This window comes from Haplochromis burtoni, unplaced genomic scaffold (assembly GCF_018398535.1).
Source record: "Haplochromis burtoni strain Fernald_Lab_line unplaced genomic scaffold, NCSU_Asbu1 Contig_6, whole genome shotgun sequence".
Taxonomy (NCBI): Eukaryota; Metazoa; Chordata; class Actinopteri; order Cichliformes; family Cichlidae; genus Haplochromis; species Haplochromis burtoni.
The window spans coordinates 4,364,639-4,378,230 of record NW_024582367.1 but is presented as its reverse complement, the minus strand read 5'-3'; the positions used below and the strand labels follow the sequence as shown (position 1 = coordinate 4,378,230).

The following is a 13,592-nucleotide window of genomic DNA, read 5'->3' as shown; positions in this document are numbered from 1 at the left end:
CTCAAGCAGTGAGCTGTGCAGCATTGAAGCACTGCCTGCACATTCTCATGCTAATACCCAAAAGGCAGGAGCAGATGTGAAACATTTGGTTCTGTTCTTGTTCACTTGTAAAGAAATAATGTGTCCCGTTATCATTATTTCACTTTTTTTGTTCTTCTATGTGTTATATATGTGTTATAAAAAGGAGTTCATGGCGGAGGCCATCTTCTTTGGTGGCCCCACTTAGGTTGCATGTCTCCCTCTCACTGGCAGAAAAAAGTGAGTGTCTTGGGGATTTGAGGAGTGATTTTGTCATCTGGGTAGATGCTGCCATAGTAATTTTAGAGGGAATGGTGCACTTAACATTTGCAAAATTGCTCCTGCAAGCATGACAGACGAAGTAGTGTGTGTTTAGCTTAATGTGTGTTTCAAACCTTCAAGAGTTTATTATTATGCATTATAATGTTTTGAGAATTTGACTGTATTTTACTAGTTATAGTGTATATGATCATTCTTTTAAAACTCAGAAAATGACCTTAAGGAGGTTAGGCTTATTTAAGCCTAACCTCCTTAAGGTCATTTTCTGAAATTCGCATATCTGCCTTTATTTAGGATTTTCGCGAATCTCTTTGTAATTTTTTCTACCGTGTATTTTAGTGTGTAGCATTCCCCCTGTCGGATAATTTTAACTTTAATTTGCACATGCAGATGCCATCTAATTTCGCAGAGTGGCTGTGCAACAGTGTCCCCGCCCCCACCTGGAATATCATTGGCTCCTATCTGCTTCTCTCTTGATATTATTGGCCAGAGAGGTGCCTCTCAAGAAACTTGACGTGCGAGACAAGTTTACAACTCTATACACGTGCTGCTGGTATGTCAGGGAGAGATGTGGTAGCATCCTTTACAGAGCAAGGATAGCACAGACTTTATTACCTGTGTGTATGATTCGCTGTACGCTCACCTTTCAGGGGATACTGTGGCACAGTTATTGGGGCAAGTTCTTAACACCTGTTCACAGCAGGCATCCATCATTTGGCACTTTTGGAGGAGATTGAGGTGTTATCCACAGCTTACTGTGGATGTAGACACTTTAGTTCCTTCATGGCAAGAAGACTCAGTGATGTGCGCCTAGCATGGCTGTGGCTCCTGCACCGACCACCAAGGGACCGGTATGGCTTTTAGCCGCATCACTAAACTGGACCCCCCGTCCCGAGGCATCTTCAGGAAAGCGGTGGTCATGCTGTGCTCCCTCCTCGCCTCTTTTTTCCTCCTGCACCTCCTCACCGAAAGCTGCACCACCACCACCGGCAACTCACCGCCCAGAGGCTCCTCTAGTCGGACTGCTGGTCTTTTCGAGGACCTGAGTTCGCTGAGGACCAAGAGACTGGTATATGAATGGACTGGCGGATCGGAGTTGAACCGCTACGGGACCGCCGCGCGCACCTCACAGGTCCTCGCGGATGAGCGCGCGACGCAGGATTCGGAGCTGCCCGAAGAGGCTCTCGTGCTGCCACCTCCGGATTTAGTAGTTTCCAGGAGAGTGTCGCCCAGGTTCGCAGGTAAAGTCAGTCCGCTCGGGGAGGGGAGCAAGAAGCTACCTCAGGCTCTCATCATCGGGGTAAAAAAAGGAGGGACCCGGGCTCTGCTTGAGTTTCTTCGGGTTCATCCTGACATCAGAGCCGTGGGAGCCGAGCCGCACTTCTTCGACCGAAACTACCACAACGGGCTGGAGTGGTACAGGTGAATATTTAATAAAGTAATTTTTTTTATAAAGAGAGAGAGAAAACACACACTCACACACACAATTTAAACACTTCAGTTAATATTACGCCTGAACATTCCCCAACTTTATTATCAGTCTCATTGAAATCTGTGCAATGTTTTCGGTCATTAAATTGCCACGATGATAGATTGTGTTTTTCCAGCATTTTATTTCCCCCCACAACCACATCACTGATAAAGGCTGTTCCTCATAACCCAGAAATCTTTATTTAACATCTCAGCTTTTATAGAGGTAGCCTAATTGCAGCTGGAATAAGCACTGAGGACAGTCTGTTGATTTATGAAAGCTACATTAGGCCTGTTTTCATTAGATGTTATCGGGCTGCTCATTTTGTTTCACATTTTGGGGTTGACTGCCTTTTAAGTTGCTTTGGTTCGAGCCATAGTGGAGTCAGAGTTTAAGGCTTCATTAGGCTGGGAAATAAGACAAGGGTAAATCAAAGTATTTAAAAAAAATCAGAGTGTTGAGGAGTAATTTTCTCTTAGCGCTTAAAATCAATTTCTTTCACCTTTAATAATTTAGTAGTGAATACTTTAATGTATGTGGTAAGTTCAGCGAAGACCTTAAAGTTAATTATTTATCAAGGGGATTTAAAAAACAAAAAACTCAGACATGAGGCTTTATCCAAGATTGTCAGTCTCATGTGCTTTTATAAAAACCCAGAGAAAGTGAAAAACTCTTCATCAACAAAAGCTGAAACAAAAACAATTTACTGAAGAAAAATTACAGCAGTGAAGGTTTTTGACTGTGTTTTTGTGGCATCAGGACAAAGTTTGTCCGTGTGTGTAATAAAAAATAAATAACTTTGAATGTTAAAAAAAAACAAAGACAAAAAATAAACAAATAAAAACCCACAACTTCCTTGCCTTGCCGACGTTTTCTTTCTTTTTCTCGACACGCAGCATTACTTGAGTGTTAATTCTGATCACTTTAAATCTTGTCTGGCAAAAGTGGAAGTCTAAACACCGATCCCGCATAAACACACTACCCTCCTTCAATGTCTCAATTTCCCAGTGACGGAGTGCGATGCGTTTTTCTCACTCAAGTCAAATTTGTGATTGATTTCATCTGTCAGTGCGAGTGTGTGTGAGTGAGTGTTTTGTGTTCACATTTCCACAGGCCTGTGGGGAATAATGGCTCTTCCTCTCAGTGGTTCTCTGTGTAATGGGGCATTGCCGACATTGCGGCTCTGTTATTAAGAAGGATTAGGGCCATAATGAAAGGTTACCTGAGTGTCTCAGGAGGTATAATTCACCTTTTGATTGAGTTAGCACTACACGCAGCACCCTCTAAAAGCCTGGAGACAAAACTTTAACTCTCACCAACAACTCCCTCCAGACCCTTCTCCTTTTCACCCTCCCACCCTTCCTCCCCCAAACACTCTGGCTTTCTCCCATCTCCCACTCACACACCTCCCTCTTTGTGCCTCTCTGAGAGTGAACATTCTCTTTTTGCCATCACTCTTTCACACCCTTCTGTTTACCTATTCATCCATTGTGAGGTTTTATATCCATAAGGGTCCCATCTATCCCGAGGAGTTGCCAAGATTCTCTGGAATTTGGACCGTGCCTCCAAGGACAGACCTTAGTGCCGGTTCGCCTTAATGCTGCCCATTTAAAACAGAAAGACCCTTGAAATGAAAGAGGCATAAATAACTGTTACAACAGCATGGCCCACTCTACGGGAGTTCATCTTGTCAGCTCTCCTCTACAGTCTGAGAATCTTCCTGTTTTGTGGGTTTTTGGAAGCGTTTGATTGAGCTGAATCCATTTGAAGTTGCTGGCCCGAGGTCATCTGAAGGTGTTTTTGTGCACTTCAGAAGCACTTGTTGAAACAGGGGAATCGATTTGATTGCTAAAGTCTGCCATCCCCTCTTGAAAATCGGTGCAGCCTCTGTGCCTCGGAGCTACTGTCATTTTACTAATGGTTATAAGATTTCAACGCTGTGGGAATGTTTAAAACATGTCTGACATGCGATAGGCTGAAATCTTTGTGCCAGGACTACACTGCTTGGTGGACAAACCCCCCCCCACACACACACACCCCAAAAACTGTTGGTGTTTGTAGAAAACAGGACTAGATTTGTGTGACTAATCACTGTGTCCAATTTCTTGAATTATGTGATTCTTTTCATTAGCAACAGTGAATACTTAAAACACTGGGGCTTCCATTTTAGAAGACTTTGTTTATTGTCAAGGACGCCATGTGTCTTCAGTGTGAATCCCTCGTCTCTGTCTCCTAAGGGAATGCGTGGAACGTATTTTAACACCTCTAAGCTCTTAATGTCACATGGCAACATCTCTGGCATCCTTTTCCAGCTTTCCCAGAATTATACTTGTCTGGCTTGTTCTTGGAATTTCCTTCAACTGCCCTAAAAAGTTGGTTCCGCACCAAAAGATATGATGCAAAAATCTGTCTACCAGGAAAGATAAAAGTTTTAGTATTGACACCACAGCTGTACGAGCATGAAACATGGGGGGGGGGTTAAACTTGTAACTTCACCGCATTTCCAAAAAACTGAGTATTTTTGCAATATTATGACTCACCATCTGCACTTGTTTAGATTCTGGTTGGGTGTTTTTGGGTGTTCCCAGCTAGCATATCCAACTTGTTGACCTTACCTCAGTTAAAATGAAATGGAATAGATTTTAAGGCAAGGCAAGGCAAGGCAAGGCAAGTTTATTTGTATAGCACAATTCAACAACAAGGTGATTCAAAGTGCTTTACAGAGACATTAGAAACAAGAACAAATAAATAATAATAGATTTAAAGCAAAAACGTATTTTCTTTAGCTTTTTTAATAAATAAAATATCTGGTTTTTCATGCACCGCTCGTCCACAGGAGCATTTCAGATGTCTCAGCTGTGTCCTCGTGGTAGATTTGGGTCTTTTGTTGTACAAGAAACTAACACCCAGCCCAATTGCACAGCCAGTCAGTGTTACATTTCACTACACATTACTCTGAATAACCACACACAACCTATTAGGCTTTTGTTGTGGAAATGGACACTCAGAGTGAACAAGGAGGTCAAGCACAAGTACTCTGAAGTAAAGCAGAGGTCCGCGCTACAGAGTAGTCACTATTATGTTTTTGCCCTACTTAGGTTACTGAACACCCAAGCTTTCACCTGTCTAGACCCTGCCATTGCAGTTTTTTGTTTGATGTCCACAGACCGGTTGGATTAAGCTTCACCTGATCCCTTAATGGGTTAATTACCCTTCCTACAAACATGTGTGACCACAAGGGCATGGGTAAACACAAGGGTAATGTGCCGCCAGCTCTGCTGCACATATATTCATATTACAAAGGTATTCAGTGGAGAAATGCAGGATTTCGTCTTTAAAGCACTAACACGGACACACAGGGCCAAAAACTGGCAGCTTATGTATCAGCAAATTTTTAAAGTCTCCGTCTATGATTTTTCTCATACGTGTAATACTTAAAGCCACGAGAAAGCAAATGAAAACATTATGCTTGGATTTTTAAAAAAAAAGCAAAGCTAAAAAGAAACACATTAAATTAGGGGGTTTCCCCGTTCATAAAACTGGCCATATTTGAAAGGAAGTTCTGTAATGGCTATAAAACAAGTTTTAATCATAAAAGCAGTGACCCAGCGGGGACTTCTGTTAGAAACGAGCCGTGTTTTGTAGCCTGATATGTGTTTCTTTGCCGTACGGCGGTCACAGTAGAGACGGGAATGAACATGGAACAAGTAAAATATTCTCGTTCTGTTTTAAATACACTTAAAGGTCCAGATGTAAATGTGTGTCATGATAACATGCGTCCTTTCTACATTTTAATCCCCTGAATGCAATGGACTTTATTAGTTTTTTAAATTGATTACAATTTTCTGTATTATGTTACTCATCTTGAAACTCCATTTGTTAAAATAAAATTTAAAAAGTGAAGTCTGATGGTGAAAAGCTGGTAAATTCCCAGGAATTGAAATGAGGCCAACTTCCAACTTTGTTCTTTCCAGTGTGTTTACAATGAGTTACAGTGAGTTGTGTGGCAGAGTTTAAACTACAGTCCTGTTTGCTGCTGCCTGATATTCCCCCTTTCCTTCTGAGAGTGAAGCAGCTTGGGGGAACTAGTGGAAAGAATGACACGGCTCAAAAAGGGAGAGGTTAGCTGTTAATAATAAAAAAAAAACTGTGTCAGCATCTTTAGCCTGTCACAAATTCATACAATTTAGCAAGTATAAAAAATGGAAATTGGATAAAAAAAAAACCCATAAAACTTGCAAACATTTTGTTTTGTGCCTGGATCAGCTGGAAGATGAGGAAAAACATGTGTGAGAGCGTGTATACATTTATATTTATGTGCAACTTTAAATACTTTTAAGTGTATCCCGGTCAGGAATGACATGTTCGTCCGAGTCGTAAATAGATCTGCTCACTTGAAAATAATTCGGTTCATGCCACCCACTAGCTTTGCACCTCTGTGTATACCGATTCTACTTCACTTGCCTATCTGGAATTTTGCAATATGATCGGATTTGAAATGTCCTAGACCGTTTGTCTGGCCTTATTAGTCTCTGTGTGCGACATTTAAAAATATATCAATATGGTCTCTTTATAGATGCTTTGAAAGGAGCAATTTGTTGTATCTATTCTCCAAGGCACTGTGAAGATTTTAAAAACAGATTTCAACCATTTCCTCAAATGGAATTCCTGTTTGATTTATCTTGTTTTGACGCCACATTGGAAAATACTAAGCAGTTATAAGTTACCTTGTTAAAGGGCTGTGGAAATTACTGATTTTCTGATGTGGTTAGACATTTTTCGTCATAATTAGACATAATTAGACGTAAGAGTGGAACTTAGTTTGGTAGGGAACGTTTTTTTCCTGCCCAACATAGAAACATTATACATAAAACTGCTTTACAGTTGGTTTAGCTTGTGAGTTTAAATTTAAATATTTTATTTTATATTATTTTTATTATTTTATATTATATTTTAAGGACTGAATGATTGTAATTTCAGCATAAATCTTCACAAAAGCGTGTTTTAAGGGTTTGTTTTTCCTAGAGCAGAAGTACATTTGCAACATAAAGGCAGGTTTGCCAGAGGCAGGTGGAGTGGAGGGGACGCACAGAGGTGGAGGGGTCATGGCTGAGGTTGTAGAGGGCACACACTCCCACATAGTGGACGTAACATGATCACCAGAGACCTGAGTATGAGCTCTGAGCTGCCTTTGGATTGTGAAAGTGATTATCGTGTGGTATAATTGTAAAACTGGGACGGTCACCTCCTCCCGAAGGCATGCAGCGCACATTGACAGTCCCCCCCTCATCCCCCTCTCGCCAACTTCTTGACCTCCGCCACCCCCTCTAACATCTTTGCTTGGCCTTAGCAGCTGACCCTATGGGGCCCCGTGAAGGGGAGGTAGATAGAAGCAAGGGAAATATCCAAAGTAGTGCCTGTCAGCAGCTGCCCTGTGGCATCCTGGGAATCTGCCCTCCAATGGGTGGGTGAGGACAGGCAGCAGGTGCAGGGTGCTCAGCAGACACCACCTGGAGCTCCACTAGGCACTCGCACCTGATGTATTCACCTGACGCACCTAAAATAAGTTGCGTTTGCCGTCTTCTTGAAAGCTAGCAAAGATGAAGGAAGCTTGGAAGTTTCTTTGTTTTAAATATTTCAGGTGTCACAGACCTCTTAGAGCTTTAATGAGCATGTGCGGAAAGGGAGGGTGATTGATCGCAGTCAGGAAGGTCAGCCTCAGAATGTGCCACCCTCAGAGTTCATAAAGCCAACAGATGGTAATGTAACACTGGAGTCAGATTACATTGTTTCTAGGATTCTGTTGTTTATTCACATTTGGGTTTATGTGTACACAAGTCAGCAACCTGTTTGACCCTGTTGTATCTCAGGCCTGTTCAGCTTAGCAGCTGTTGGCCTTTTTACGAGGTATTCAACCGTACATTAGACAATTATTCTGGGATTCAGATTTCAAAAGGAATACTTGTGTCGTTTTTTTTTTTATCGTGCTTGACTGTACTAATATACGTTGCACTGTAAACCTGTGAAGCTCTGTAATCACTTCTATCGCTGTATTGTACAGTTGAGATGGTTGACCTTATCAAAGCATTTTGTTTTAACTCTGAAGGCCGCTGTTCTATTTTCAGCTAATATACCTGAAGCCCTTTGCCGGTTTAATGCTTTAACAGCAATGCCCATGAATGTCAGTGATGTTTATTTTCCTTCAACTCCATGGAAACCTGCCAGGTAATGTTTTCTAACATCGCAGCAGTTTTGCCTCCAGGCACTCTGCTGAGCAGTATGACTGAAAGGATGGGGAAAAAGTCATGTTTGCAATTTTCTTTCTGTACTACATTTGTTTTTTTCTTTTTCCTTCTTCATGGCACTTCAAGGTTGATGGAAGTTAAGAGTTATCCTTCCTTGAACAAAGAAAGACTGTAACCCTATCATTTGGCGCTGAAGAGTCAAGGGGTTTTAGACTAGACCGTCAGCTCTCTTCATAGAAACGAGGTAAACAAACCACAAAACAACCTCCAGAATTCATGCATATTAAGATTTTTAGAGGATTTGCCAGAGTGCTTTAGGATTTTAGAAACGTGCAGCCAAAACCGTGTTATTTGGGCACAGAAGGGCTTGGGAAATGATGCATGGATTGAGCATGTACGTGTTACAGCCCTCAGTAGTGCGGATTGGCAGGGTAAACCAACGCCTCTGTGATGGATCTCTCTTTCCCATCTCGCAGGCTACAGATTTATCACAGGACAGGGAGCCTTCTATATTGTCCGCTAGAGAGAACAAGACAGACAGACAGAAAGAGAGGGGGAACCACCGCTATGGAAAGCCTGGGAACCAATAAAAAGAAGGAAGCCCTCTCCTCCTGGGTCCTCCATTTTACGTTCCAACTGTAGCGTTTTTTCTGCCATTTTCTGGCAAAAATCTCAGACTGGTATTTGAAGTCCATGTAAATTAAAAGAAATCCCTACAAATTCTAAGTGTTTATAGTGCTTGCATTCAAGGACGTTGGATGTTCATCTTTCCACCCTTTTGCTTGTGTTCGCTTAGCAGGAAAGCCTTTTTGTCTTTTCAAGTGTCTTATTTTAAGCTTGCTGGCTCACTTGGAATCGTTTCCCTTTCTGCCTCTGTGCTTAAAGGCATGGACTTTGTCACACTTGCCATGTGTGCTATCTGCAGCTGCTTGTGTGGTGATAGGATGGCACCAAACAACCTTTTCCCCCTCTCCATCGGGGGCTTGGCCAGTGCCAGTCGCTTTGGCAGAGTTTGCCTTGCAGACATGCAGGGGCAATGCCAGACGGCACCTCCGGCACAACTTTTGACTGCCCAACCTCTGCCTCCATGCAGAACATTGAATTACACTGTCAGTATACTTAATGCGCACATGTGTGCTTGTCTGGGTGTTTGAGCCGTCTAAAATGAGGGATTGGCATTTTTTTGGCATAGCCAGTTAAGAGGCCAACACATCATTTACTTCAGATGTTATTTTCAGGCTTTCAGCACTTCTGTATCCAGTGTATTTGGTATATTCCTGCTAGATATTGAACAAAGAGGTGTATGGTAGTGATGAGTGAAATAAAACATGCAGAAGATTAGGGTTTGGCAGTACTATAGACCAGGACCAGAAATCCTGCACAATTTTTAAAATAGCTAATAATGGAGGTGCTGAATGGAGAGAGAATAACAGCCTGGCATATAATCTGACTTGAGAGCTACTTTATTCAGACAGAAGCACCGCAGATCCATTGCATGTGCGATTTTGAGAAATCTACCTGGTTTCTCAAGGAGGAATCCAGCTGTTCAAACAAACGCTTTACGTGAAGTCTGTTGTATTTCAATTTTAAAAGGTTGCATGTCACAAAAGAGCCATTCATTATATAATGCAGCGGGATTTGTCTTTACAAATCATCGAATAAAATGTATCACAAATGTTCTATGACCTCATACAGAGCCTAGGTTTCAACTCTCAAGTCAAACAAGAGTCATTATAATCACAGGTATACCGTTTTTAAATTTGCTCATTTAGAGAAAAGATGGCACACAGGCTTTTGCTAACTATCGGCCCGATGTCTGGCAGCTTGATTAAGGAGAGGAATGTGTTAGAAAATGAGTTTGCCAGCCAAGACCCGTTTATTGATAGATGGAGTGCAACAGCACAACCTGCGTCTTTTTACATAAAGATGGAAGAGGGTGATAAAGGGTCTGTGTAGCGCAGAGCCCGTGATTGATGTGCCCACAGGGGAGTGCAGAGAAGCCACACAGTAATTCAATTAATCTTAACCTGAACACTAGTAATTGCTACTGTAACTAGGTCTGACTGTACATTAGACAGGAGGAAGATTGCTGTCAAAGAAACATGTTTAGCTAATAGAAGTAGGAAGGAACATTCCCATTGCTTTAAAAAAGAAAAGAGCTTTTTAAAAAAAATGGAGTGGAGTTTAATAAACTCAGCCGTCTGCTCCTTGCTATCTAAAATATAACAGGACACCGGAGTATATTCTCGAGCATCTCACACTTCTGATAATCAGTTGTCTGCTTGACGTTTATTCAGCGGTGTAAAAACTATAATCTCAGCCAAACCGATTTACTCAGGAACAAATAAAATACTAAAAAAAGCCAAACAATAACATTTATAAGTTATCTAAGTGACTTATATATCATGTTTAACCTGAGTAGCGAAAGACGGCGGTGGGTTTGAAAACGATTTGCCGGGAGTCCGGTGTTCTCACCGGCTCTAGTGAGCCTTAAACCCTGGCTAACTATCGAGCTGGTGGGTAACAGACGTCTCCGAAAACGTCGGAGCGCTTTTGAAAATATGTGGTGTCTTGATAAACTGAGCAGATATTTGAGGTTTACACAGCTACATTCTCGCCTGAAAATATGTTAAACGTTTATTTTGTGACCCAAAAAGAATAATAAGAGTTAATATTAAAACTAACTAGCTGCCGCCATTGTTGGAAACTAAGCTGCGCTGCGCTATGAATTCTGGGACAAAGCTTCTTCTTCTTCGGGGTTTAACGGCAGCTGGCATCCTTGTACATGCAGTGCTGCCATCTCCTGTTTCAGTCCATTATTACACTCTTAAATCCTACTACTTATTCCTGCGTCTTTTGTGATCTAACAAAGCTTCAAACGATGCGTCGACTATTAAATTAGTCGTCGACGAATAGTCGACGTAATCGTGACTAGTCGACTAATTGTGGCAGCCCTAGTTGTGGACAATAAGAGATGAAACGTGGCAGGGAAAATGAGGATTCAAATTCTAGTAGAAGCTTTACATTACATCAGTTACCTATAAAGAAAATGTCCTTTTGAGAAGCTGTCAATTCAGTTTCAATTCAACTCAGTTTTATTTATACGGAAATGCAAATCACTGTTGTATTTCTGCTGTTGTGAGATAAAGTACAGCATTTGTCACCTCAAGCTGCTTTATATTGTAAGGTAAGTAACCTATAATAATAAACCCCAACAATTAAATGACCCCCTATGAGCAAGCAAGCACTTGGCGACAGTGGGAAAGAACAACTCCCTTTCAACAGGAAGAAACCTCCGGCAGAACCAGGCTCAGGGAGGGGCAGCCATCTGCCACCCTGTTGGGACTGATGGGAGGAAGACAGGGCAAAAGACACTGTAAAAGACATCCAGAGATTAATCATCACACATTTAAACTTCTGCTCCACATCGAAATTAGGCAGTTGAGGTGCTTCTGTAATATTGTGAAGTTCCTTGAGGACATCAGTGTTTCAAGTTCTGGCTATTTCAATTAAAAGCATTTTTTTTCTCCTAATGTCTTATATCCATTAAATACATGTATTGAGATTTAATGAAGTGACTTTTCCACAGAGCCAGGTTACCTGCGTCTTCCTGTTTTGGCTAACACACAACTTAACAGACGAGCGTGACAGCCGTATTGATTTTCTCTGCTGAAACACCGACAAACCACAGCAGAAGGCCCCATTTTCAAATCCTAGGCTTCATGTTGTGCCTTTCTGCTCGTCATCAGATAAACAAAAAGTGTAGTGTTTTATATTCTTTTGTGATCAAATCAGTGTATTGTTTTTCTTTTCTCTTGTGACTACCCCCTATTGAGCTCTACACCAAAGGTTTTTGGATTGTCAGAAATCTTTTGAGATGCACCCTGAGATATTGACCCTATTATTTCCTGTAGGAGCAGAGCAGTACTTTGAAGGTGTTGATCCATAAAGACAGAAAGACAAGACTTCTTTATGGGCTGGTTTTATGCATTCTCTGGAAACTGGATAGCTCGCGAACAGCAAGATAAATCAAGTTAACAGTAAAATCTATTTTTCTTACCCTCCTATGTCCCATTCCTTTGCCAGACCTATTTCTTTTGTTCAGTACGCCTCTGAAGAGCATTAGTCCTCGTCACTTAATTCGAAGCGAGGGGGTCACCGAGCTCCAGATACAATGCTAAGCATTTGTAAAAACTGACCGTGTTAAATCAATAGCTTATGTTTCATTTCTGCGTTATTGCAGTCATTTTTATTTACGCAGCTGGCTAGAGCTGGGTCAACCACGGTCAGTTTGGACTAAGGGTGTAACAACATTGTAGAGCCTGTGGGACTTGTCATGAGCCCAAGTCATTTTAACCGTCAAACATGTGGTTGGGCTGGGGCTCATTATATCATTATGTTGTCAGGGTGATTATTTATCCTGACATCTTCGTCTCACATAGATACATCCTACCATACAGTCGTATCATCAATAGGCGGAGCAAGCCACCAACATAGACAGATGTACAAGATATACCATGCAGTGTCTTCTCTAATAAGATGGTAGCTGTTCTTTATCCACTGCAGTTCGTACTGCTGCTCCTCAAACAGGCTACCATCAATTATTAATCCAGCCAATTAGCAAGTCTGCATTATTCACCAGGAACCTGTGATCACATCCATTAACTTCACTGTCTCCCCTATTGTGGCTCTCCCAAATGGCAGTCACACATTCCACAGTTCCTCCTACCCAGCTGACGTACTGTAGTGTATTTGTATTTATGCTGTATTACTTTCTTCACCTTTTCTTATTACACGTCACACTCTGCACATACTCAGTAATCCCAAAGTAGTGTAACTTTTGTTTTGTTGGGCCAATCAAATAAAGAAACACCCTTTTAATGCTTCCTTTTAAGGCGTTCTAAGCCTTGGTAAAGACTTATTTGTAGTGGTATTACTGTGCTAAATTCACAAATAAAAAAGGAAAGATATTGGAAATGTAGGATGAATAAACATTACAATTCATTAAAGTGTTATTACAATATACACGTAACTGATAAAAATTTATAGACAATCGATACGTCTGACTAAACTGTGTGCATCATTAGCACAGAATGTAAAGTTAACATGATGTTTTTTTGCACAGAATTTCAACTGTTCACACAAGAGGATCAGTTCAGAATATCTTTGCTTTCTCACATGTAGCATGCAGCAGGGGTTCACTTCAGAGGCATTCGCACTACAGGAAATACTCTGGGTATTTAGGCAAGGGAGCTGCCTGGGTAGAATGTGCATGAATGTAGCATGCACGATGCACACACTAGTAGCAAATGCCTGCGCTACTCTCACATCAGCACAGTCCAACATTACATGGACGTTTTACCAATGTCCCATACTGACTGCAAGTGAAAACAGTTCTACTGTGTGATGAAGTATAGTATAGTATATAGTAGTGCATCAAGTAAGTAAGTGAGCCTTACTTTAATTATGTATAAGTAAAACCTTTAAAAAAATGTAGGTCTCTTTTATTCTTATAGATAGATAATATAATCTTGAGTTTATAGATTATTCATTGATGATAATAATAATAATAATAATAA

General features: G+C 41.2%; 1 protein-coding gene across 1 annotated transcript in view; it reads left to right on the top strand.

Moving 5' to 3' along the window:
• Positions 1–825: 825 nt before the first annotated feature.
• LOC102301968 (heparan sulfate glucosamine 3-O-sulfotransferase 3A1) overlaps positions 826–13,592 on the top strand; it is a 36,874-nt gene continuing 24,107 nt past the window's right edge. The window contains exon 1 of the mRNA XM_005913557.2: positions 826–1,719. Within this exon, the coding sequence (XP_005913619.1) occupies positions 1,151–1,719 (569 nt within the window). The 5' untranslated portion in view covers positions 826–1,150. The remainder of the gene's footprint in view (positions 1,720–13,592) is intronic.